The sequence below is a fragment of the Dendronephthya gigantea genome, unplaced genomic scaffold, assembly GCF_004324835.1.
Source record: "Dendronephthya gigantea isolate DGI-Jeju-01 unplaced genomic scaffold, DenGig_1.0 000030F, whole genome shotgun sequence".
Classification (NCBI taxonomy): Eukaryota; Metazoa; Cnidaria; class Anthozoa; order Malacalcyonacea; family Nephtheidae; genus Dendronephthya; species Dendronephthya gigantea.
In genome coordinates this window covers 134,366-162,274 of record NW_021163040.1, presented here as the reverse complement: position 1 = coordinate 162,274, position 27,909 = coordinate 134,366, and the positions used below count along the sequence as shown (strand labels likewise).

Below are 27,909 nucleotides of genomic sequence, written 5' to 3'. Positions count from 1 at the left end.
ATGGCTTCATCTTTAAGGAAAGAGCGTAATTACGAATACATGGCGATGAAATATTCGCAACTCAACCAGCAGCAATTCGCTATAGGGAAGCAGTTGATCCTTGTGCTGGGTGTGAAGAATGGGGACAAGGTTGTCGATATTGGATGTGGAACAGGTGAAATAACAGCATATATTGCAAGCATCGTGGGCAAAGACGGTCTGGTTGTTGGCGTTGATCCCGACGGATGTCGAATCGATGTTGCACGGCAGAAACACAGTCCTGATTATAAGAACATTACCTTTGTACATGGCGATAGCTCGTGTGATTTTCCTCATCGCAACGAGCCATTTTATGATGTCTCTTATTGCAGCTCGGTCTTTCATTGGTTGGACGAACAGGAGAAGATCATATTCCTGCAGACTGCGTTCAACTGTCTCAAGCCTGGAGGTAGAATAGCCATTAGTAGCTTAGAGGAAATTCCCGAGCTTTTCCTGCGTGTGCCAGAGTTGCTGCCCGACGTTGAAGTTGAGAGCAATCGTCCACCGTTTAAAATTGTGAAGAAGAACGAAACAGAGGCGATAGTACAACAAGCAGGCTTTGAGGTACAACACAGCGATTATGCACAATGCGAGCACACATTTCCAAGTGTGGAATATTATTTAACTTGGTTTGGTGCGTCTGGGTACGTGGACGAGAAGAAATTTCTACCACACAAGAAGCAGGAATTTTCTCAGAAGTTTGCAGATGATGACGGGAAAGTTCATTTGAAACTGAAAATGTTTCTAATCATTGCAAAAAAACTAGAAACAATTTAATAACACTTAATAGTATACCAATATTGGGAAGAATGTATGTTAGATCTGTACAGTAAGTAAAATAGTTGTTATTGCCAACACTATATTGGAACTGATACGATAGACCTAACAAGATGATAGTGAAATGCTCCCTTGTTGGCGAGGTATATCGTGAATCGAATTGAATTGAATTGAATGTAAACGGATAGATTGGATGGAAGGTGAAATAAACGAAAATACGAAAGATAAAGTCCCAACCTCGTACCCAGGGTCTTTCCTCCTTGAGTTAGGGCCAGTTTATAGGGCTGCTTTCCACTGTCGCGTTTTTCATACGACACGTAGCTAGTTGGGGGGTGTATTTCATATATTTTAATTGGGGGTGTATATTCATGTTTATATACCGTAGGAAGAATAGCGTACAAAAAAAATCAGTCGGGCATAGGACTCAAGTAAGCTTCTAGATACGACCCTGCGTGTATCATTCTTTTTTGGGCACTCAGAAAGAGCAAATGACTTTTAAACAAAGGAATAAGTTACGGTTCGTTACAATTCGGTTGAAGTGGAAAACAGGCCTTATTCAATACACTCTGCCCACGCCCCACAGACATCGCTGGGCGTCATTTCAAAGGTTGATTTGCATTCGCGTTGTTTATAATATTAAGCAGCCTGTGTGCAGGCTACATTCTAATATAAATAATATAATATTGTAATTTGTGACATAAAATTGTACGACAGATAATTCGGTTAATATGGTTAGATGGATTCTTGGGTTGCGCGTTCTGCTGTGTTTCAGTTCGACCAATTTAATAAGTAATGTTGATACAAGCGTGGTAGAGGAGGAATGTCCCACAATGGCTGCGGCGTGTGTGGGAAATTACTATACCGAACTGCCGCTTGCTAGACGATATCCAGTCGAGGTGCTTCCTTATTTGTGTTAAATATATACTGTCATTCATTTGCTTAGAAAAATTCCACTCGTTTGAAAGATCGATTAAATCATTTAAATGTAAACACGCAACAAATTATTTGTTTAGGGCTTCCGTGTATATACTGACTTCCTCCAACTCATATTTGGGAGACATCTGTTTAATTTTAAAAAGCCTGTATATAAATAGTCCCAATAAAATGTTATGACAACTCATCGCAAAGAATTTAGACAGGAAGTGTTAATTTTATTCTTCAAATTTTATAGGGTCAGCAATCTGTTTGTTCTACAGAAAAATAGTGTCTAAAAGCAAAATTTAGATGAAGGAAATTAATTATGTACAATGTCTTGGGTTTCACAATTGTAAACCATCCATATTTATAATATATATCAGTATTATATGGATGAAGAATATAACCTTTAACCATGGCAAGCAACAGCCAGCCTCGAATTTTTTTGAAGAAAGCTAGCTTGCTGCCAAAACAACCCTAATTGTTATCTTGCACCTTCTTGCCCAAACTAATTATGCCCATACAGTCATACCAACCAGTACTTTACCTTGTTTATATCAGCAAAATACAACCAAGCATCTCACAAATAGGCAATTAATCAATATAGTGATTACTTAACTTCAGGTTATATATGTTGAGCCTTTTTTGACTAAAAGTGCTTAACCCAGATATTTCCACCTTGCCTAGAATTTTTTTAATTTCTGGTTCAGGAGCCTTATATCCCTTCAATGTGCTTTAAACATGTTCAGTATGGATGCCCCTTAATATAATTCCACAATATTCATATTAGGTTGGACACATCACTAAATTGTCACTGGAAAATGAACAAATTAGAGAGATGAAGACTCTAAGCATAAAACCACCAATATTTGGTAATACATTTAATTAAATTGATTATTATTATCAGCTCATAGATCATGGCAAACAAGAATGAACATAGAATTTCAATAATAATTAAAAACCATGTGTAAAATTGGTTTTAAAGACAATCATGGGCCCACAGTAATTGTTACTTAATTGCATGTTGCTATATCTCGGCTAAATTTGTTGTAATAATATTCTTGTATGTTTGCATGCTGACATCAATAAGTAAATTAGCTTGTAGGTAACACCACATAAGTATTTAATACTGCAAAGCTTTAGTTTGTTAACCCGGGCCTTTATATATTGCACTATTCTATTGCACTGATGAAGGCCCGGGTTAACAGACTGAAAGCTTTGCAGTATTAAACTACTTATGTGGTACGTGTACCTACCAGCTAATTTACTTAAATTGTTGTGTTACTGATAAATGCATGCAGATGTCATGTTGTAGAGTAATGGCAAAGTTAATAAATAAATTAAATTATTTGGTGTGTAAATTTTCCAAGGTGTTCAAACTTCAACTTGAAAAACTCTGATTGCTAAATCTGGTGTGACATCAGAGCTACTCAAGATCGTTCAGGCAAACAAAGTAAACATCTATGACAAATAATTTGTTTTGACTATTTAGAAATTCGCAATTATATGAGTCCGGAAGAATGTGATGATATTATAAGGCTGGCAAAAGAACAAGGTCTACAAACATCTGAGACAATGGATGAGGATATGTTTGAAGATGAGCAGAATTTTCAAGAAGCTGATGGTGACGTTTTTGAATATTATGATTACAACAAAGATAACTTCTTGGATGTTGATGAGGTATTATTTTTCATGATTAGGAATTCAAATTGTAAAATTGTTGCGGCAGCGTTTCCATCCGCGCAAGCCAGGCTATTCTACCTACCAGGGCGCTTATATATATTGTTTATACATACATTATCGACGGATAAACAAGACCTGTTAAAATGTCAAATTTTGGCATTTTTCATCAAAAACACGCTCGCCTCAGGCTACTTCCGCATCTCACGTCGATCAGCGCGCGGTCTTTTGTTGCACCGCCCCTATATATAAGCGCCCTGCTACCTACGGCCCACGCTTGGGCAAAAACGTGTGCTGTGGAGCGTGTGTAGAAAAGTCTGGCTTGAGAAGTTTCAGCGTCTCCTGCTCCAAATGCTCATTCAGATATGTGAATATCACGACAGTTTGTTAAATTATTAAAGTATTTTCTTTTTACACCAGATATTTTTTGCCCTAGTTTGTGTAACAAAAAAATTGTTAAAAATTTTCACCCCCAAGCCAAGGCCAAGGACTACACACGAGAACATGGAACTGGAATGAAAGCACTTTCCTTCGTACATAAAATCATTTGCGTTTTTTTAGGTTACGAACCTTTTAGATACAGAATTGGATTTTTCTCCAGACATGGAAGACGTCGTTGACATGTAAGCAAATCATCTTATAAAATAACATGTATATAACGCGTGTTCTGATTAGTCGAAGCCCGTGTTTGGATCAGGTCATCCAAACACGAAAATTCGTCGTTTTAAAGAGTTTCAATAAAGAGTTTTAAAAATTCAGGCCTGGTCGACTGGTCGTTGTTATTTATAAAACAATTACTTTATGGTTTCCGTGTTTGTATTGCCTGATCCAAACACGCGGGAATGTTGCGAGAGTTAAGAAAAGCGCGCGAAATGTTTTGCGAGGTTTTCTTAACATCTATACTACTTCACTACCGGTAACAGGGACTGGTTTTTCATTTAATTAATACTATATCGACAGTTTTACGGCGAACGCGTTTGTAAAAATTGCATTTTCCACAACGCATTGTTTTTTTTCAAAAAATCAGCTTTGTCGTTAATTAAACTAAAACAATTATTCCCCTCATGCAGGCTTGGTGATTATCTCTGAATAAAAAACCTCGACATTGACTAAATAATATATTTGACAATTTATTTAAAATAAGTTCAACGCGCTTTAGCGAGAATTGCCTTTTTAAATCCGTTTACATTTTTATCTGCAGGCTTGAGAAACTCGATTTGGACAAAAATGGTGATTGTAAGTATTGAGACGATATATCCCAATTGACGAGTGCGCGGGTATCCCTTTCACCTACTAGTATCGCTTTTACCTAAACATGGTCATCAACTTTTCTAGAGTATTTACCTTTTTACGCATGTTTTAGTCTGCATATAATGCAACTTACAAAGCACTCTGCAACACAAAAAATGAAAATATTTATACTGCATTTTTTTCTTGCAATAAGCGAGATTCTGTGATCTGTCTCAATAGAATTAGTTCAAGTACCATAACTTAATATAACATTTGTGTATACGCTTTGCTCTCGACAGTGAAGCTTAGTGAGGACGAATTCGAGAAGAAAGATGTTGGAGGAATCATTAGGTTTGTTTCCCTTACAAAGCGAAAGAAGCCTTACACAAAGAGCAGACACAGTGAACAAACCTGGTTGGAAACAGACAGAAACAGCGAGAAAACGTTGCAGTCATTACGTAAGAGGTGCAAGAACATTTATATTCATGCAGTCCAAAGTATAACCATATATATAGGGGCCTTGGTATTACAAAATTTATAATTGAAACGGTTGGTAAGTCAAAATTGAGGAACTACTGGAACACTAAAATATTATGCACTTTAGTTTCGACTGTACTAAACTTGCTTTCTCTTTCGACTGTACTAAACTTACTTTCTCTTCGCTGTTTATGACATCGACTATAGTCTTGCATAGACCATAATTCCGTTCATGTTACGGTTTACAGACTTTGGAAACTGACTAAACTTCCCTTGATGCTCCTAAACGCCAGTGAAAGCCTTCAGGTATGCAGGAAATATGTTCAATTAATTGTAACGCATGCATGTATTATATCTACGTTTTTTTTATAACATATAGTTTGGTGTTAGCTTAATATCTAACCCGCCTGGATTTTATAGAGGGATGAAAAAGGGCGCAAAGGTGGTTACAGCTAGTGCATGGGGTTCTTAATATATGTCTGTCAGTCCATACATGCATGATCAGACTATCTAAAGTTTTATCATTTAGACTATATCATTTAGAAAATCTAAAGTTTTCTGTAAAGTTTTAAACGGGTTTCTATATTAATAGCGTTTTCTGTTCTGTTTGAAATACACAGGTCAAATACACAAATGCGAGTAATACACATGCGAGGTCTTATAGGCTTATAGGACAAATGCAAGTAATGCAATATGCATGTAGAACTACCGTTAAATGGAACGGCTATGAATGAACTGAAAGTGGTAAACTATTTCGTATATCATTCGAACATGACTGTATACTGATATATCCTTAACCGCATGATATAACCAGGCAAAGCTTTTGATTGTAGATGAAGTGTCTTAAAATTTACTCGCATTTAAGGTGGTAAGTTATGGTCCAAGAGGACACTATAATTGCCACGTGGACAGCGATGACATTGACCCCAAAACGCGATGTTGTCATTTGGATGACTACGGTTCGCCTGATTGCCGTATTTGTAGGTATGATATCGTTTGTTCACGTGATAGAAATTTTTGAAGTAAATCAAAGCTATTTTAAGGCTACCTTCACATTGGACCAGACGATTTTCGAGCCGTTCTCAAATTCGTCTGGTTCAGATGTTCACACAGAAAAAAGGAATGAAAATGTGACTTGTTCTACGTGTTTACACATGCAAGGAAACTGACTAATCCGAGCACGGTTTCAAATCCGTCCGAGTCCGTGTCAACGTAGCCTTAACCCGTTGCAGATTTCTTACACACTATTATGGGACTAAATCGTTGGGCTGACTGCGCGACTGACAACACCTATAATAGGAGATGTTCGCTTCCTTCCATCAAGTTGCTTGAAGTCCAATGAGAAAGTATTCGCGTTCTCTATAGATATCTCACAGTTCTGTACTTCTTGAATTACGTCGAAGAAGGAGGCGAAACTGCGTTTCCAATCGCCGACAATGAAACGTACGATGAAGATGTAAGTCTTGTATGTGATGGATTAGAGTCAATCGGTTAATTGCTTTTTCACTTGTCAGTTCTATCGTAAGAGAAAAGTCTGTTTTCCACTTAAACATATACGAAACGTGACTGGTATACATATATATAAATATTTCCTAGACCTTTCACCACGATACGTTTGAAGTGGAAAACAGGCCTAAAATCCTCATGAATATCCTTTCATGCAACCCCCCATTATTGTTGCATATTTTTCCTGAGGAGGATGTTACCACCTTGAGGGTATTAACCATTCACAGGTGTGGCAAAAAGACGTGAAGAGAATGTGCAATGTTGGTCGTAATTGTCACAAGTCGAATCTTCGGGTTAAGCCCGAGAAAGGTAAAGCAATCCTGTGGTACAGTCATGGGATCGATGACGCCACAGGGTGGTTGGGTGACTCTGATCCTTACAGCGTCCATGGTGGCTGTGATGTGAAGAAAGGTAGAAAGTGGATTGCAAACAATTGGATATCTGTCAGCGAAAGCCGCATCGACGACGTCCAATTTTGGCTTCGAAAGATGCAAAACGCAGGTTTAAAACTATGTGTCGAAACTTCGACCTAATTTTGACTGTAGCCGGCTTTCCACTAGGCGGAATTTCTCGATCGAACGAAATTTTTCGCTCAATTCTCTTTTCAATTGTCAGAATTCGACCGTAGCGGATTACCTTCACCGGTCACAATTGAAAGGAAAATTGAGCGAAAATTTTCGTTCCGCCTCGTGGAAAACCCGTTTTCCTACTGATTATTTCTCGTTCTCCCAAACTCCCACGTGTGTTTCTATAACTGTATAGAAACGCGGAAAATGTTTTCTGTTTCTTAAATGGGCAACAATATTTTTTTAACAATTTATATATCTATTGAATAGAAAATGCAGAAACAAAATCGAATGATGGTAAAAACAGTGTGTTTGATGAAGTTTTCCAGGACGTTGAATCAGTTAATACAAAAAAAGAAGAGGAAATAAATGGAATTTTCGACAGCTTAGAACATTCAGATGTGGAAAGTACAATCGAGACACCCAGACAGGAACTATAAATTTGTTTTGGAGTTGAATAATTCGCTTTTAGGTTGATTTAGTAGAATGGACCGAGTTTGGGAGTATTTTCACAAGGACTCGCCTTAGGCCTACGCGCTAGTAAACAATTATTGTGATGCGTAATTCATGTACAACCAATAGCATTTGGAAAACCTTTTCCATTTTGAAAACGCCAAAGCTCGATCCCGTTTGTCACAATTTAGTCAAAACGCAAATCCATGGTGTACTAAGGGTGCATTTCTACTTGCAGAGAAATAGTTCTTTAGCGAAATATTTGCATACTTTCTTTTGAATTTTAACCGAACAGATAAAAATCAGTTCAGCTTGACTGTTCTCAGTAAAAGAAGTTATTCAAATATTTCGCTGACGAATTATTTCTCTGCAAGTGGAAATCCAGCCTAAATATCAGGAAAATTGGCACATGTAGATATAATTTATTTTCTTTCTATTTTATAATTTATATAATTCAATAAGTTTAATATTACCTAAAATATAATTTAAGAAATGATGCCTGAACGCTATTTAAACTTCAAGGTTCATAGACATCAGTTTTTTGAATTTAATCCTGGTCAAACTGACAAAGAATGCGAGAGTATTTGTTATAACTCAAATTACGGGCGTTTAATAAACTTAGCACTACAGGGTGAGTCGAAAAAACTGATGCCTTTCACCCGTTCCCCATTTTCTAAATCACATATAGGAAGAGTTCTAAATTTTAGAACGTCACATATGTGAGTCTGATCATCATATTCAAACTAGACACGAACTTTAAAATGGCGTAATCAGGGCCGTCGCGAGCGGGGGGGTGTGGGGGGGTGCTTCACCCCCCCAATAATTATCATACGTCCCGTTTAGTCGGCAAATTCGTCATTACAGTACCTTCAGTCGGCAGGCAGCAAGTTGCCATTATAAAACTCAAATTTCTCAACTTATTTTAACGAAACGTTAATCTTGTAAAATTTATGTGTAGCTAGTGTTATGTGTTCCTCCAAGGGCTGAAGATAATTGACTCTGTGGCGGATTTGTTATCCGTACACCTTGGCGGATACGTTTGACATTTTTCATTGCCGACATAAAATTATTACTAACCCCTGGCAACTGTCCAGTGACGTCTCATGTTCTGTCTTTTTCATTCTACTGTTCTCTGTGACTGATCTGGTGGTGTTCTACGTCTCTGTTTGACTGTATCATGCGCGGTTCAAAACCAAAACGAAAACGAATAAAACTTCAATGTCTTGAATGCAATGCGACTTTTGACGATGACTATCGCAATAAACATGAGCAATTGCAACATAAAGGAAAACGGGTCCGAGTAGCACATAAAGACGCACCGGCGAATCCGTTCGAAGCCGCAAAGGCGCGCAGTAAAAGCCAAACATATGCTGCGTCAGAAGTGCCTGAACCCCAAACAGACAATGTAGGTACTATGGAGAAAGTCCAAGATATAGGCGAAATTGGTAAGTGTTTTCACAGTAACTTTTTAAACGTGTGACAATATACTTTTTATTGAATAGTTTGTAATGGTCTCTTATTTCTGACTTCTGTTAAACGTGCGATAACATCATGGCCCAGCTGGCCCTTACTAGCCATGGCACTTATTAAAATATTTTATATATTACAATATTACCATGTATTTAGAGACAGCCGCGTCTGAAATGGAACGATATTCGAGCTAAAATAGTTAAAATAAGATTATAAGAATGGATCATGATCAATACTTCGTAACGATCATGGGATAAATATATGTCGCTAAAACAATTCTTTCGCAAGTAAACTCAACAAATATTTGGTCACTATAGTACGATCAGAAAATGAGTCGTTGTGCTGCTCCAGTACGAAAATCCATTTCGTTAGTTGTATTGTAAGTATTGACAAAAGAATTATGTTTAGTGGCAATAAAAGAACCTGCATCCGAAAACCCAGAACCGATGTTGAACACAGCTCTTGAGGCCATCATAATAGAAAATCGTCAAAATCCCGATCAAAGTCAATCAGCAGATTCGTGTTGTTCTGTCTCAGAGTCAGAGAATGCAGATTCTGATAATTCTCCTGTCTTTTCGTCAACCGTCACCCAAACTACAGATGCTCACTCGCAAATCTCTCAGTTCCCAACCCACGATATTCCTGAAGATTCGATTAGTGTAGCTCCTGGAAATGTAGATCAAGACTCAGAATTGAACCAGAAGTCATATTGGAATGACTGGATGGAATCTATTGGAACCTTGTCCTCTATTGCGAGCTATGCTAAGCAATGTGACACATTTGTGCATGATGCGCGAGAATCTGACATTCCTGACATAGAGCAATGGGTCGAGGGCGCCAACAGCATTGTTACGGTGATACAAGAAACCTGCCATAGATTCGTTGAAAAGTCGAAAGCGATTCTTCATGATATCAAACGATCAAAGCTCAAAGTTGACGACCTTGGTTTGCCTGAAGTCTCAATTGAACATGATCCAGGCCTACGCGGTGAGGTGTGCAATGAGAACCAACGAGAGTACCTTATCGAACTCGGACCATTTCAGCCGAAGTTACCCTCTTACCCTGTTAGTCAAGATATTTCACAAGGCAAGCAAAATAGTTTTTCATCCAGATGGTATAAGGAATATCCACATCTAGAGTACAGCCTTGCAAAAGATGCTGCTTTTTGTTTTGTGTGTTCATTATTTAATGAAACACCTTCAAAAGAGAAGGCAGACCCTAGTTGGAGGACAACAGGCGTTAGGAAATGGCACAAGATGAAAAGCGTTGGGAAGGCCAAACCTGGAAAACTGGTTCAACACTTCTCCTCACAAAGTCATAAAGCTTCTCTGGGTGCTTATTGTCACTTCCTGCAGAAAACAAAGCATATCGACGCCCAACTAGATAAGAAAATACGCGCAGCACAAATTCAAGAATCACAAGACATGGAATATAATCGCCAAATTATCACCATCCTTCTTGATGTCGCGAAGACACTTGCTCGCCAAGCTCTTCCCTTCAGAGGTGACAGCAATGAAGATGGGAATTTTATGCAAGTGGTTCTTTTGTTAAGCAGGCACGTACCAAACTTAAAGCGGTGGATAAGTGACAAAAGGCTGAATCCATATCACGCGACCTATCTAAGCCCTCAGTCACAGAACGAATTTATCTCGTTGCTTGAGAAGGAACTGCGTGTGAGAGTTGTCGAAGATGTCAAATGTGCAGACATGTTTTCCGTTATGGCAGATACTACACCTGATGAAGAACACACAGATAGGCTCTCGGTTGTTCTAAGATATGTCAGTCCGAAAGGGGAACCAAGAGAGAGATTACTGGATGTGACAAAGACGGAGGACAAGACAGGTCATGGGCAAGCACAAGATATCGTTTCTACGATAAAGCGGTCTGGTTTGAACACCGATAGTCTGTGCTTTCAATCGTATGATTTCGCTGCCGCAATGTCCGGGGAATTCAATGGTGCTCAGAAGCATTTGTCCGATCTTGTTGGACGTGAGATCCCATATATACCATGTCAAGCCCACCGCTGCAACACTGTACTTGAGCACGGTTGCAATGCAAGCCCCATTATTCAAGAAATGTTTGAGGTACTACAGGCCCTTTATGTATTCTTCACTTCGAGTACAAAACGGTTTCAGCCATTGAAAGAAGAAGTCGTCAAAGTCGAGAATTGCCTGATGCTCAGAAACCTGTCCAAAACCCGATGGATTGCGAGGGCGGAAAGTATTCAAGCTGTATGGGTATCCTTCCAAGTCATCGTTGACGTGTTACACGCAGTTGCAAGCAGCGAAGGGGCAGATGCAAGCACGAAAACCCAGGCACTTGGTTTAAGAAAAAAAATGCTCTCACTTGATTTTGTCATTGCGCTGATGTTCATGAAAAATGTTTCATACAAGATGAAGAGTCTGGTGGTGCAGTTACAATCAACTGAACTCAACATCTTAGATGCCACTGATCTTGTCGAGGGCACGTTGAGTGTCATGCAAAAGTTGCGAGATGACGACAAAGCGATGGGCAATCAAATTGAGGCATCCACCACCTTCGCCAGGAGCATTGGAATTGACCCTGAAATTGATTTCCACCGTCACCACCGCCCAAGGAGAGTGCCTAGACGCCTGGACGAGCAACCTGAAAGTGCTGCAGTACTTTCCTTACCGGCTTTTTATAGAAAACAGTTTCGTGAAGCCCTTGACGTTCTCACAACTCGAATGAAAGAACACTTGCTACAGTGCAAGAAGCGCATTTTACCTTTGTTGGAGTGTCTAAAGCCACCAATTGATGCGTCGCATGTTCAGTCAGCCATCACACTATTTCCACCTTCACTGTCGATTGATGCATTAGCTTTAGAAGCCGAATTGCAGGTATTGTCTGAGCTATTACCTTCTGATGTGGGAACCGACTGTACCAAAGTAGTTAAAGTCAGCGAATCCAACAAATTGTCACTTCCATTGGCAAATTCCATGGTCAGATTAATGCTTACAGCTCCTGTGACTGTCGCCTCAAATGAACGCTCATTTAGTAAGTTGAAATTTGTTAAAAACAAATTGCGAACATCAATGAGCGATTCAAGATTGGCGGGTCTAATGCTTTTAACCTGCGAGAAAGACTTAACGGACACCATAGACTTGGAAAAAGTTGCGAAATCGTGGAGCCTGTTAAAAAAGAGACGACTTCTAATACACCGCTAAGCTAATATGTATACTATTAGGAGCGTTTTCCTTCTAGAAGTCGCGACTCGTCCAACGTTACTGCATACTTTGTAAATATGTAAATATCGGTAATCGTTTAGGTTGCCCAATATTATTTCGTATAAACATATAAAACTACGTACTAAAATTTGTAAAATACCTCATGGAAAAATAATCAAAATATTACAATTTTGTCACGCTGTGGAAACGAGTTTTTATACTAGGCCTCAAGACTTACGCGGCTTTACAATTGGCAAAATTGGCCGTAATACCGAAACTGATTGCACCATTATGAGACGCACTGTTTATTGCAGATAAAGTTAATGCTTTCGTCGAAGAACTCGGCAAATTGAACAGGGATTAGTCGGCAATTTGGCCTTCGACACCCCCCCAATAGTTCACCGCTCGCGACGGCCCTGGGCGTAATTCTCTTGTGTGCAACAGAACGTGGTTAATTATGCGAAAGCGTTTAAAGAAATTTACTAATTCAACGTGACGCTTTGCTATAAATTGTTAATATTTATTTACAGAGAGTGCAATCAAACAATGTTCACAATTTATGCGCTATATGTCGTTCAATATGACTGCCGTTTCTTTCGATATTCTGCCGCGGCTCCTGGATATTCTGCATGGGTGTCTGGAGAAAATTTTATTTTTGAGGTAGCCCCACATAGAAAAGAATCACAGGGCGTAAGGTCTGGCGAGTGAGGTGGCCACCCAACATCAGTTATGGCCCAAAAGCACCCATAACAATGTATAATTGTTAGAGTTTGAATGCCTAAGCACTCTGTTGGGATGATATCACAGTAAACACTCGTTCCGCAGTCAGCTGTACCATTTTCTTTCAAAACAAGGCTAAGCCCTAGTTATTATTATAGTATTTTGGTCGCGTCGAATGCAATTCAAACAATAGATAATGAGATAATAATGAGGCTGAAAGAGGTTTACCATCTCATTACCCTTTCATTACCCTCTCATTACTCTTCACCCGTGCATGCGAAGCGGCTTTTGAAAGTCTGCCCATGCGACCGTTACCGGCCTGAAAAACAAAGGGCGCTTCGCCCAAAACGAAGGAAAATTGCCTTAAGCGAATGACACGATTCTCTATGAGTGGCCCGATTTATACTAATGATAATGAGGTTTATCATTTCATTGTCTATTGTTTGAATTGCATTCGATGCGACGTATAACCTTTAAGGCATTCAATTTAAAACTACAAGGTGAATTTCCAAACCGCTCATGTTTGTACAGACCATTGCAAGTTCGAACTTCGAAGTAGAAGAGTCGATGTTGATGAATAGCCAGTAAATGTGTCTTTGACGTTTGTTAATTGATAAAGGTCGTTTATATTAATGGTAAAAATCGTCGCCACCAATTAAACAACATCCTACGTACGTATATGGCTAGAAGGTTAACACCCGATGCACATAATTATTTAGTAAGTTGATTGTCGAAATTGGGATAAAATGCTGAAAACAAGAGACGAAGTAATAGTTTTGTTTTTTAAGATATCTTTGTTGCCATGATGCATTTTGGCCATAGTGGAGGAAGAAAGAAAGGTTTTTACTCTGTTGTGCACAGATTTGTTCAAAATCATCCTGAAAATTTCAGTAATTTATACGTGTGTCAAAATTTGGATATGCGATGTGTATCACAACCTAAACATACAAGGTTCAAACAGCTAGTGGAAAGGCATCTACATTAGTGTAACTAATTAGTCTAAAACTTAGGTGTAGGTATCGTGTATCTATATATATGGTTTATATATAGTATTTAGCCTTTTCACTGGGGAGAAAAATTTATAGTGAGTATTATAGATTATTATAATTGCTCTAGAATTTCATGACTTTTCAATAGACTGGCTTTCAAGGTATTTTCATCATTCACAGTGTTCATATGCAAAGACAAAAAATTGTCAGGGCCGTACAGTAGTGAGTGGGGGGGGGGGGGTACAAAATAGGCAGTTAAGAGCTAAATATATGGCAGTATACGGAAAACTAAACTTGTAGCATGGGGAATTTGGGAAATTTTTTCATATCAATGAAAAGCTTTGCCAAAGAAAATTTGCATTCTTTTCCTCTAAGTTCAGTAACCAAGGCGACTGTTATTGCCATTATAATGCCACTGTAATTAAAGAAGCCAGATTGATATAGAAATATTGCTACCTCAATTCAAGCATTTCAAAGCTATACGAGATGTCCAAAATATTATATTATGTGTAGAGCTTAATACTATAAATGTATCAGCTTTTTCTCTGTTTTTTCTTCTGTTCGTTGAGAGGTTCTTTTGTAAATTTAAACATTCTCAAAGAGTTATTGAAACGGAACAAGATGGAAGGAAATACTTTACTATTATTAAGAAGTTATAACTTTATTGTCATTGATTAAATTCAATATAGAAATGGAATTGAATAGCTAGCTATTCTTGCACTAAACTCTTTTATCTTTACTGTATTTTATTGTATTCGATAGTAATAATTCTTACTTCTCGCCCGATTATAATTATCAATAATTTAGTAAAATTATTTTATTTGAAGATACGTTCCAATATAAGGGAGCAGCGTCGATAAACTAACTCTCTGACGAAAGCCCTCGGGTGGAAACGTCGAGACGTGCATGTTTTTGTCTATTTTAGGCAGTTGTTATACCACATTTGATGCCAAGTTATTTTCTTTGAAACATGTCTACGCAATGAAAAATATATTATCTCAATCAGTCTTTTCTTTGCGGTGCTACAAATTCATTGAATTACCTCCAGAACCTAGATATTAGCTAGCCAATAATTTGGGTATATAATTCATTATATTACGCATCATTCTATATGATCGTTATAATTATTTCCACCACCATTTTTTTCGCACGATCATGATTCTTAAACATGCATGGTTAAATGTAACTATATATATAATACGTTTTCAATTTACGTGAGTCAAACATTGCAATCATAATGCATTTTTTAATCAAGCACTACAGATTTGCAGATGCACTTATAACATGCTGCATGTATGTTCATACACTGCTTTGCATGTATTATTTTTGACGCCGGATAAAGAGCGCCTTTATTCAAATTATCCTGTGCAATATCGGTGAAAAAAGATCGAAACACTCATTATCAGGAACCGCTCAGCAAGGTATAATAGCTTCACAATGCGCGTGTCTTCTAATGGTTTTAAATGGCAAGTTTTCTATGTATTTTCTGGCATTGTATGCCTTTTTATTTTCTTAAACCGAAACGCGAATGGCTGTACACAATATTCGGATGGTAGTGATGGGAGTGAAAGCCAATCGTGCCAACGCGATGTCGACACACGGTTTAATAGAAATTTGAACTTGCAAAGACAAACGAGAGATGTTGTCATGATGAAATATCTACCAAGAATAGACCCCGTAAAGGTTAGATTGGTGGTTCCTTTGAAAAATCTAATTTCCTTGTTTCTATAACACTATTATGCATGAGTATGGTCTATCATCAACGAATGTCATGTACTTTCGCAATATATCTTGTGTACTCACTCCTTGTGTATATATATAGTTATTTTAGTAGGAAGATCAGTTTTAACCTCGAACCGTTTAATAGGTGTTTTCAGGCGCCATGTAGAAGCAATCGAGAAGCAGGGCTTGCTTTGCCAACACCTGTCAATAAGGGCCTGCTTTTATGAATAACGACAGGTCTTGGGAAGATCCTGACCTAATAGTATTTTGCTATTATGAATAAAGCAGGCCCTTAATGACAGGAATTAATATAGATGTTGATCTAAAATTATTAAACATTTTTGCTCTCCAGACGGGGGACCATAGCAACCACACATATTTCACAAAAGATTTTTTTAGTAATACAAAGTCCTTGCTGGGTAGGTTTGGGGGTGTAGAAGCTCGCTTCTGAATGTTTGTTTTTTAAGAAGTTTACTTTTTACTACTTGTTGTTATATCGCATTTGTTGCCAAGTTGTTTCAAGACGCCATTGCGCTGTTCTCTGGTTTTTTAGTAATTGATTTGATTTCTCGACATTACGTTTCAAATTTTTCACCTAATCATGCACGTACCGAATCCTTTCAATAACATTTAAGTTGGTTACTACACACATGGACCGTGGAGACGAGGGGTGTTGAAAATTATTGAAATAAAATTAGCGTTAAAGAGTCATTTATAGTTATAAGAGTTCTATTTAGGACTGATATTAATCCTCCCACTCTCTGATACGCTCCGCGTGCCCTGACATAACTTGAATATTCATACACTTTTGTAGGTTGGCTATAAGAGGAATGTTCAAATTTTTCCTGGTGAAACACATCAAATGCAAACATTGTCTCTAAACCCTCCAATATTTGGTAAGAATGTGTTTGGATAACGCAATCCCTTTAGTAATAGACAGTTTGTTACAGGTTACAGACTGCTTTGTGGTAAAAATACAAATTCTTCGAATTCAAATGGTGCTTTTCGAGCAGGTTTTGTCCCAAAACACTATTCTACTGAATTTCCACTCCTCAAAACTCTCCCCAGAATTTCTGTCACCTGTGTTGTTTCCGCTTTAATCACTGACCAATTAATATTTCTTTTTTGAGGTTCTTGTCTAAAACCTCTAGATAAAAACGCGCTTATACTTAACCTGCCTATTATTAACATACCGATAAACGACGTGAAACGTACATTCGTAAATCTGGTCGAAGTTAAAGGTCAAGATCATCATTGATGGTCGCTTCATTTTTTTTTCCAGAAGTGGAAAATTTCCTAAGGAACGAAGAGTGTGATTTAATTATTAGCACCGCGAAAACCAGTGGTTTATCGGAGAGTACTACAGTCAGAGCAAATAGGAATCGATTGTCAATAGAGAAAATAATGGAATTTTTTGGCAAAGTTGATATAAATTTTGACAGAATTTTAAATACGTACGAGGTAGGCGTATATGGAAGCATGTTCTGTGGCACAGTGTTGCCTGTTGTCATTCGAATGCTGAAAGGAATTTATCCTAATATATATGAAAAAAAACTACCCTCGTTTACATGGACCACGCGTATGTAGTGACTAGTGATTTATATGTTTTGCTTATAGATTGGAGAGTTTTTCATAAAGTTGTCCGGATTGGTGCTCGGGGACGACGACATAGCACAAATGTAAGTAATTTACAAGACTGAAATTGTCCGGTTGTCCCCAGTTGATGAAACAACAATGTTATACTAGGCCGGTTGTTCCAAAAGTGGTGGATAAGTTCAAAATAGAAAACAAAATTATCTTCTTTTTGAACAACTGAACTGTTTAACTGTCATGGAAGCGCATATCAAATGTATAAGATGCAGGTTCAGCCATTACCAGATCTATGAGCCAGAGTATTTTTAAGCTTTGGCTTATCCGCCGTTAAAGCTATACGAGGTGAACGCTTTTCGAACAACCGGCCCCAGGACTTGATCTGATTATTGATAAACTTTCCGTGCATTTTTCAAACTATTCAATTGAAATTGTTTCTCACAATGACATAAAATTACAATTTTGTCCAAACGTTATGAGGACAGGGGCACACTGACACTGCACGTTCTCTCAGTTTTCTTACTCTAACGGCAACCTCCGCTATGTCCTTTCGGCGATCCGCCTCCCCAGTCCCCACCCCCTTTTAATGTTGGTTCCTAATGTTTTACCATCGTTTTTAAAGCAAGATAATAATTTACCAGAAATGCATTTGGGGGAAGTTTGCTTGGGATAAATTTTAAACTTATAGCTACACATGGCTATGCAAATTCAAATCTCAAGCCTGACCGCGATATAACTGTCGAAAGATCACCTCTTTTTATTACTATTATTGATTATTATAAACATTCATTAAACTGATGCTAGCCCCCACAGCTACAAGAGTTTATTTCCACAGGGGGCGTCCATATTAAAATATTACAAAAGTTATATGAAAAAAAGAAATAAGAACACCTATACATGCATGCATGTATAGTCTATACAATATATACAATGCGACTAAGGCCACAGAAATTTACGATGAAGTGACCCAGTGGAGGCATGAATGAAGAATTCCAGCTCTATTATTAACAAAAAGAAAATTTATCCAGCTTGCTTAGCTTCAGACGGGAGAGTATTTCACAGGCAAGCAGCTCTGCACCATACTTGAAACTTTTTCCAAGAAACTTTTTTTTTGGTTTTGGAAGAGCCAAGTTAAATCAGTGTGAGAGTGTGCGGTTGAAATTAGTAGGTTTTCTCTACTAGTGAATGGAATTTTCAAGGCCGCAGAGCGGCAGTATTATATTTACTTTACATAGAAATGTTGCCTTAGATCGGAAGTGTCTGGTTTCCAGATTTTACCAACTAAGGGATCCGGCGGAGAACGTAGACAGATCTGATCTCATAACTGGCGCCTGCTATACTTCTAAGGGCGCGGTTTTGCAATTTCTGTAGATCATCGCTAGGCGTTTTATTAAAAACTCCCCAAAAGGGAGCTCGAGAGCATTCAGTAATCAAAGTAGGTCTGTATTAGCATTTTACACGATCCAATGCAAACATTTCCCAATTATAGGATATATCTATGCAGCGGTTGCATTACCATTGTGTTTGTACATACATAGTCATCTACGCTTTTATACATTTGAAGTTTCGAGATTGTTTTTGCCGATTGTGAGGCCTGTGGTCATGTGTGGAAAAGCGACAGGACCCACAAATTTTCGGTGTCATGTCTCTCGTGTTTCAAGCGCAATGAAATTTCTGGTAAGAAGAGAGCAGCGAATGAACAATCGTACGCGTGCAATGCAAGATCACTACACGTGGCGCGTTTTTTTATTGGCCACAGCTGTTGACACCGCTGACCGCCCACGCAGGTTCCCTTCCTGGAATCAATATGCAAACAAAAACTGTAGAAGTGAAAAAAAAGCTACACTTCATTTGGTTGCCACGGTGAATCGCTGCGTGACGGTCGCCAGCTAGAGCATCTGGAAGCAATAAAACTGGAGAATAAAACTGCAGGTATGAACAGTTGTACAAAAATTTACGATGGGTTATTCTGATGATAATTTTGATCAAATTTGATCGAACTAGCTTGCCACTTTTGGCAAATGGCAGCTTCATATTATCGTGTAACAATATTGTGATCGGTCTGCGGTGCCAAAACTCGAGCTCGCACATTGCGAATACATTACTGATGACCACGATATTTAGCGTTTAGATTCGGTCAACCGGGAATGTGAAATGTGATACAAGCAAACTATAGGATTATTCCGGCGCTGGGTATATATCCACAGGAAATAATAAACATTAGTAATCGATATTTTGTTGCACCAAATTGAAAGCACTCAACCGCGAAGATTCAAGCTAGTGGATCTAAATACTAGAATAAACGTATCTTCCTTGTAAGTATGTGTAGTGATGTCATGAACGACCATTTCGCGCCATCAATGGATAATCAATTATTCTAATTCGAAACTTCGAACGCGTCTTGCTGTGGACTCAGTTTACACACGACATGTTGTAGTGCACTCACTGTACTGCAGCAGTTGAGAGATTAATATCGTGATAATAGTTGCGACACAAATTCCAAGATTATCTTTCTCTATTCAAAACGTAAGACAGTTGACTCCACTCGCTCCGAATTGGCCAATTCCTAAAAACCTGGTTAAAATCCTTCACTGAAAGAGAGAAGTCGAAATGTAGTTTGAAGGATTGGATTCATTCTAATTAAAAGGGTGATATTTTAGTTTTGAATGTTGTAAGAGTTGAGGTTTGAAAATGTGAGCACGAGATATCAGTGTTTTCATTAAGTATTTCAAAAATAGGCGTCTGCGTTTAAAAATAACAAAGATAGGAAAATGGAATAAATCAGAATCCAAAAGTAACTCTGCTTTGCAAAACTAATCATACACTTTACGGGTAATGGACTGACGGACGAACGGACGGCCGAACGGACGGCCGAACGGACAGGCGAACGGACGAACGGACAGGCGAACGGACGGACGGTATAGTGCCAGTTTTGCCAGATCGAAACAGTGGATTCTATTATTGGGGGAAGGAGCGGGGCCCATATTCGAAGAAAATTTCGTTCGGTCGAAAAATTCAGCCTGGTGGAAAACCGCCTTATGAGGGTACTTCAAAATGACCAAATACAAGAAGTTGAGATAACACGACTGGTTTATATTAGCCGTGAAAGTTTTCAACAGCGAGACCGTTATTATACCTGTCAGGTTAGCTATCAGTTATCATTGCATCCAAATAAATGCGTATTTATACATTTTTACATGCAGAGTTTTCATTCTGTAGCGCACAGGAGAAATATGAATTCAGAACCAGACGAGGCACCAAAAAGCAATGTCGAGCTAAAGGCTTCTTCAACAGAGATACAGCCAGAAGGTAGAGTCTAATAAAGTTACCGTTCATCGAACAAATTTTTGCGCCGACCGAGTCTCCTTGAAGTCGAAACAATAGCTCTCGATCTAAATAAGTCAGTCAACAGGGTATTTAAAAATTGCTGTTACGGGCTGTATACGATGTGTGAGTGTAGTTTTGCATGGAAAGGCACCTTGACAGAGAGATTTTTTCTATTTTTTAGACCCTCCTATATTTAACGCGGCAAAAATCTCCTTTCGACGATTCAACTACCGTCTTTACTTCGCCCTGCTGCTAACAGATGTTATGCCAACTATTTACACAACGGTTCGCATTCATTACCTCGGGGAGTTGCCGAACTCATGGGGAGTTAACATTGCCTCACAGTTACAATGGGTGAACGTTATCTTAGAAGTCGTTGAGGAGGCGCTGATCAAACCACTGTACTTTTGCATCGGACTCACGATCGGAAATGCCCGTGAAACCGAAAACAAGGTCAAAGGCGGATTGCTCGTAACCTTCCTCGTCTACCTCGTTTGCGCGTCGTCGATTGCCGCCGCAGCTTCGCCACTCGCCGACTGGTTGGCACAGGATGAGAAACTCATCAGCAAGACGGTCGACTATGTCCGCCTCGAACTTATCGGGTTGGTTATGTCGAACTTGGTCAAGTTTTTCATGGTGGTTTTCGTGCTGTTGGATGCCCAGCGTCACATATACGCTGTTCTTGCTATCCAGATGTCCCTATCTATCGTCCTCGATTCATTCTTCCTCAGCGAGTCCATCGACGTCTCGCTGAAGTTGGGCGTCAATGGCATCGCGTACACCAACATCGCCACGGCCACCGTGACGTTTGTCTACGCAACGTGCGTCTTTTGCAGGATGTACGGATTCTGTCTGACCAGACCAACCTTCGCGTGGCTGCGCGACTGGTCTTTCGTGGGACTCTTCTTTGGCCTCGACTCGCTGACGCGAAATGCTGCCTATCTTCTCATGATAATACGTATGATGAATGTTGTTAAGAAGCAAGGAATATATTGGCTGGCCAATTCCTTTGTCTGGTCCTGGCTTCTCTTGCCGTTCCAGTCTCTTTCCAAAGTGCTCATCCAAGATACGTCCAACGTAAATCATGTCATGGACCACCGCCTGAAGACCTTGGCCTACTACGTCATTGTACTGGGCATAGCCCTGGTATGGGTTGTCACAATTCCTGGATGGAAAGGCTTCTTCGGCGTTGTCCTTAATATCAAAGAAACGAGCGAGGTTTTTCGGCTTGCAACAATTCTGGCGCCATTTTACATGCTGCATGTATATGATAAATACCCTAATGGATAGCGTGTTCTATGGGAAGGGGAAGACTCAGATGTTGGCGATACAATCGATCATAACAAACATTGTGGTCTATGGCATTGCCTTTGTCTTATTTGAAACCGATGTATTTGAGCCGTCCCTGACCAAGATTGCCATTCTCTTCGGCGGGGGTATCACACTGGATTCTTTTCTCACTTTTTGCCTCTACTATATATTCCTTCGCAGAGTCCATTTCGAACTCTAAAAACCTCATTCGTAGTACTTGTTCATCACTGAAGCCGGTATGACAGATCAGATTAGTGAACCTAAGCGGAAAGAATCGCCTGTACAGTCAAACCGGATTTATATTATACTAATCATCCTCTTTCTTCTACCTTGATTTGTATGATTTGTACTTTTGCATATATTTAAGTTAAGTCATAAAATAGATTTTTGACAATTTTAGAGTTACTGCATGTGTATTTATTTGTAGATATTCGTAAATCACATCCTTGTAATTTGACAATTCGTTTAACTGATAAACTGGTTAAATGAAATTTCATTACTCCTACTTTTACTTCCTACATTCTGTTTTCTTAATCACTGTGATCTAATTCTTTTATTAGTTGATGCATTATAGATACCTATATATAGTTATGTCCATTTTTATTTATCCTGAAATATGTACCTATATATGCATGGCCAAATGGTAATAATTGAGATTTACGTTTATTCACGTTATGTATACAAATATTAAAAAAATCGTTTTAAACATGTTAAGTATGCTTGCATGTTGGGTGTGCTTGCATGTGCCACAACTAAAAGTACAAAATTTTAGAACTTTTGAAACGTATTAATTTTAACAAACCAACAATCAAACCAGGGATAGAGTGGGTATAGACTACTTATAGAATCATCACGCATACCATATTTTAGGACTATTAAAAATAAAATTATTTCTAGGATTACAAAGCAAAATCTATAGTCCATGCCGGCATAGCCTTGGGTAAGATTTTACCAGTCTCTGCATCACTGCGAACGGAAATTAACCGATCAACTCGTACTCGCAATCCTTATAGATTACCAACCGCGGTCATTAATTATATGATTTTAAATTCCAAAAATTCCCCAAATTTTTGGAATTGCATCCCATTTTTACATAGTACTTGAAAAAAATTACTAAAATCCTATATTTACTTTCAGACTGAACTTTCTTAAACTGGACGTCAATCATGATGGTAATGTTTCCCAGTGTTTTATTATTTTCAATATGCCTTAATTGTTCATTATGTGAATTTAAATCTTCGCTTCACTGTAACAGTTTTTAAACTGTCAGCAGGTGAAGAACTTTAGTTTTTTTATTCAGTTAATTGCTTAGTCGTCATGCATGCACTAGCTATATATAGAAGACATATTTTTTGTTTTTATATAGGTAAGCTTTCTGACGAGGAAATGTTTACAGGATTGGCAGGAAAGAGCTACGATAAGTTCTACACATATTTGGAAAATTTGCAAAGAACGAATCCTGAACGAAAGGTCCGATATAGTGACACGGTGTTTATAGAACCTTCCACTTCGTTAGAGCTCTTTGAAAATATCAGACACAGGTTAGTCGAACAAGTGATGCAACCTAAGTAAGTTAAATGAACATTCAATCCCCATGCAGCAATCCTAACCTAGTGCCGTGCATTTTTACCAAGCAGAACTCCTGAATACAACATTCTCTATAAGCAGCCCTTAGCTTGTCTCTCTTCAGACATAAGACGTTGATAACCGTATAGCCTATAGGAAAATCTATACCTGCTTTCCAAATTGCATAAATAGCAAATTTAATTCAGTGATAAAATTTTCGATGCTTTGAAAAAATTGAAAAGAACATTTTTCGAGCTCCCTGCTGCAAAGGGCTTGCAAAAGCGAAATGCGAGTGTTTAGGCCAGGCGTCAGCTGAAATAAAAATGATTACATGCACTATGTGAATGTGGTGACTGAAATAGTTTATTCAAACTTGCCAGGATTGTAAATCTGACAGACTTGCCATATGGAATGATTAAAGCTGGGGAGCATTTGCAGGTATATCGCATTACTGTACTGCATGTATATATTTCATGAATATTGGCTACTTTTGAAAATTCAATCATTTTCGCAACTGAGGAGAGTGGTTGGAAGGTGTGGCGATTAAAGGTGTGAGACGAAAAGACGATGTTTTCCCGTGATATAGCTATATATAGTTGATGTTGCGGAGCTCCTGCACTTTCAATTTTTTTCATTCGAGGTCAATATACATATTTTGCATTGTCAATATAACTATATGCCTCTTCTGTCCTCGACATAAATTTGGCCCCACTTGAGCAGTCAGTTGACCGCAGTTTTTTGAACGCTTGCCGCACGGAAAACTGTAGCCTGAAATTTACTCTACTAAAAACGTAAGAATATTTTGTATGTTTAAGGTGGTCAGATATCGACCAAGTGGGCATTATCATTCCCATCTTGATTCGGAAAATAGCCGCGACAGCAAAGAATGTTGCCAATACAGAGATTGGAAATCAGGCTGTAAATTGTGCAGGTATATAAATGAGATGTGATGTGATATGAATTAAAACCTGTGCCAAAATATATATGATTGGGCTATAAAATATGAGCAGAGAAAAATTTTTACATCATCACACGGTATTACATGCTTCTCATTTATCTTACTTTTTCTTCGCGTGACTTGCATACATGCACCAATTAAAGCTTAGTGAGACCATGTTGAAACCACTGATCATGAGATTTTTCTTTACCAACCGTTTGCCGTGCTAAACATGCTTGGCCAGCTGAGATACTTCAAAATCGATTCTGCTTAATAGTCACATTATTTTTCTATTCTGCAAGGTGAAACTGACTTCTGTGAAAAGCAGGCTGTATATAGCGTCGCCAAACCTATGCATGGAAACGTAGGGCTAATACCCAAAACGTATATAACCTACACTGAGGTAAAAATCTTTCTGGCGTGAATATCAAAATCAAATTCACTTCTGAACACATAAACATGCATCTATATTGCATTAGCACATCACGATATGTATATTTTATTGTAGTATATTCGACCATAAGGTCGAATATACCGGAATGCGTATATATTTGACCTTCAATACATTTTGAGACTATTCTACTTCACCAACCATTTGCCGACTCGCTGTGCGAAAATATTTCAAAAATCGATTCTACATATTTAATAATCACACTTCTATTCTGCTAAACTGCATGCATTTTTGTAAAAAGCTGGCAGTAGCGTCGCCAAACCTGCATGGAAATGTAAAACCCAAAACGTGTTATAGGCGAAGGAAATATAGGCTTGTAACCACCTCGCCTTCGGCGACTATATACTGATTGTTATAAGTAGTATATATTAAGTTATACCGCATTCCGGTATATTCCACATTCACTACTTTTTTCTTCTTCACCAACCATTTGCTGACTTGCTGCGCTATTAAAAATCGATTCTGGTTAATGATCACATTTCTATTTTGGTAACACCGACCTAATCTTTGTAAAAAGCAGGTTATATATATATATATATATATATATATATATATATATATATATATATATATATATATATATATATATATATATATATAGCGTCGCCAAACCTGGATGGAAGGTAAAACCCAAAACGTGATGCCTATAACGTGCAGCAAACGATGGTATCAAATTCACGTCCAAACATATATATAAACACCAATGCGCGTTAGTATATATTCTTACTAAATTCGAATTTCCAATAGTCCGGTATATTCCACCCTACCAATTAAGGCGACTACCTTATCAATTGACAATTTCGTAATTATTTTTTTGCTCGCGATACGTTGTAACAATATAATCGAAAGCATAATTTTGACTGACCCCGAAATTTCGTTTTTGCAGGTATATGACAGTATTGTATTTCCTAAATGACGTCGAAGAGGGCGGAGAGACCGCATTTCCTATCGCAGACAATGTTACGGTTGATTCCAAAGTAAGAGCTGTGATTTTCAAACATGCATGAAGTAAAATAGTTGAAACAAAGCGTGGCATGTAATATACGTAACTTTACCAGAGTCAATGAGTCGGTTTAAGGGGTTTGACATCAATTGGTACGCAAGTCCTGTTTTAGACTCCAGTCACAAGTATATACTAACTATTCTGTGCGCTTTTTTATTCAAGCTATACGTAAACTAATAAAGGCCATATAATTGTTAGCCGACCACACCACTTACAATGAACAGTTTTAGGCATTGACCATATTCAACCTTTCAGAAATATCTTAGGGCGCTGAGTCCTAACGGCGCTAAGATCGTTTTATTATCGACTTGTGAAAGTTCGGGTTTACATATGCTACTCTTTCATGTAGATACTCTTCGGTAAAGATCGTCACGTACTAGATCTTGGACGTCACTGTCACGACGCCAATGTGTATTATAAACCGAAGAAACGATCGGCACTGATTTGGTATAACCACAAAGTCGACCCGACAACCGGGTGGTTGGGTGAAACTGATATTCGCTCGCTTCACGGTGGTTGCAATGTCATAAAAGGATCGAAATGGATTGCCAATAATTGGATTGACGCCAGTCCTAACTATTTCGATGATATTGACCTTTACGTGAAATCCCTTTTTGCCAAATCGCCAAATTAACTTCCTGGAAAATTGAAAAAGAAGCAAACTGCCTCGATCAGTGCATGTACATGCAGGATTGAGAACATTTATTTATAGCGGGGAAATGGCAATAAAATTGTTTCCTCCTAACTTTTCTAACTCCGTTGATTATTTCCTATGTGTATCAACATCTTGGATAATTGTATATTATAGATATAGTTATATATATATGAATCAAGTATAACAACACGTCTATATATAAATTATAATTTATATTTTATTGCTTTGGACAAATAAAGATAACGACTGTGCTCAAGTCTTCTCTGACTGTAATTTTAGTTTCCGATTGTGATTTTTATCAAGGTATTGCATATAATCTGTCATTACATTCATAATTCTAAGCGTTTGTAGTTGGTGTGTCTAATATATAATTTTCCTTTTAGGGATAAAGCAAAACTCGGTCATCCTCGAATTGCATGCAGGTATATATGCGTAGTTGTTGGCCCAATAATGTCTGATAGCATCCTATCACCTACAAGTAAATTAGTAAAATCATCTGGAACTAGTAGAGTAGAAATACGTACTGGAGTATAGATTGTATATACTTCCATTCACAGAGTTTAATTACCCCACTGAGTTAACCCCCTCCCCTCCCATAAGATTCATAACTTTGATCAGTTAGCAACAGGTGGCTGCTATCTGTCTTTTTTTCGCAGTTTAAGTTCTCCAACTGTGCCCCATTATTTCTGATTTTTTTAGGGGGGGGGGCGTCACTCGACACTCCCAAAATATAATTACGCCACTGTGTATACGCTATAAAGCTTATATAACAGCATTAGAGATAGAGTTAAATTTATACAAGATTTTGTACATCAATTTCATATTACACTGATAGCTGGTCTGAAATTTGTATGATTCACATTTTTTACGTTTCTATTTCATATTCATAATATATTAACAATACAAGACAAACAGTAGAAGAAAATATGCGCGAGTAAATAGAGTTTTTCTTTAGGGACTTGTGCTGCAAGTGGAAATTTGGTTATGGTTTGGTAAGGTGATGTGATTCTCAACAGTGAGTGAGGAAGGGCTAACTACCCAAAACAGCGTCCAAATTTAGGTACCATGCACAATTAAGCCCGCTCATATAGAGACAGTTGACTTCTGAAGAATTAAGAAAGCGCTATCAAGGTTTATACATGCATCGATGATTTTTGCCCACAGACCACCCCAAAAAATGTACTGTAAAATTAATTTACAAAAAATGTAATTACATATCACCGACTTTGTCCGTGCATACTAATGTTTTTATCTATTATGTTTGTTTTCGAAGATTTTCGAAGTTTGTTTCATTTAGAAATTGTTCAGTAGCCTATAAAACATGCATATGAATAAATTGTGCCATTTCTATTTACGTGTGC

The 27,909-nt window shown here is 38.1% G+C and overlaps 3 protein-coding genes across 6 annotated transcripts; all 3 read left to right on the top strand.

Annotated features, from left to right (window-relative positions):
- LOC114524152 (demethylmenaquinone methyltransferase-like) lies at nt 1-795 on the top strand. The gene has a single exon (XM_028545281.1). It carries the CDS (start codon nt 1-3, stop codon nt 793-795), a length of 795 nt encoding a protein of 264 aa, XP_028401082.1.
- Nucleotides 796-1,479: 684 nt separating this feature from the next.
- LOC114524269 (transmembrane prolyl 4-hydroxylase-like) lies at nt 1,480-8,033 on the top strand. 2 transcript variants are annotated; one of them, XM_028545416.1, is made up of 11 exons: nt 1,480-1,691; nt 2,501-2,582; nt 3,203-3,390; nt 3,952-4,013; nt 4,592-4,626; nt 4,920-5,085; nt 5,346-5,403; nt 5,963-6,081; nt 6,463-6,553; nt 6,831-7,104; nt 7,440-8,033. In XM_028545416.1, exons 1-11 carry the CDS (start codon nt 1,524-1,526, stop codon nt 7,607-7,609), a joined length of 1,413 nt encoding a protein of 470 aa, XP_028401217.1. In that variant the 5' UTR covers nt 1,480-1,523; the 3' UTR covers nt 7,610-8,033. The 2 variants fall into 2 exon arrangements, with proteins under 2 accessions (XP_028401217.1, XP_028401218.1); XM_028545417.1 differs by lacking the exon at nt 2,501-2,582.
- Nucleotides 8,034-17,110: 9,077 nt separating this feature from the next.
- LOC114524212 (transmembrane prolyl 4-hydroxylase-like) lies at nt 17,111-26,646 on the top strand. 3 transcript variants are annotated; one of them, XM_028545350.1, is made up of 8 exons: nt 17,111-17,169; nt 17,326-17,387; nt 23,074-23,108; nt 23,303-23,477; nt 23,883-23,940; nt 24,318-24,433; nt 25,777-25,867; nt 26,243-26,646. In XM_028545350.1, the coding sequence occupies exons 1-8, from the start codon at nt 17,113-17,115 to the stop codon at nt 26,525-26,527; spliced, it is 879 nt and encodes a 292-aa protein (XP_028401151.1). In that variant the 5' UTR covers nt 17,111-17,112; the 3' UTR covers nt 26,528-26,646. The 3 variants fall into 3 exon arrangements, with proteins under 3 accessions (XP_028401151.1, XP_028401152.1, XP_028401150.1); XM_028545351.1 differs by lacking the exons at nt 17,111-17,169; nt 17,326-17,387 and adding an exon at nt 19,123-19,230; XM_028545349.1 differs by lacking the exons at nt 17,111-17,169; nt 17,326-17,387; nt 23,074-23,108; ... (3 more) ...; nt 25,777-25,867; nt 26,243-26,646 and adding exons at nt 19,123-19,230; nt 20,518-20,607; nt 20,807-21,694; nt 21,729-21,838.
- The last annotated feature ends 1,263 nt before the right edge of the window (nt 26,647-27,909 follow it).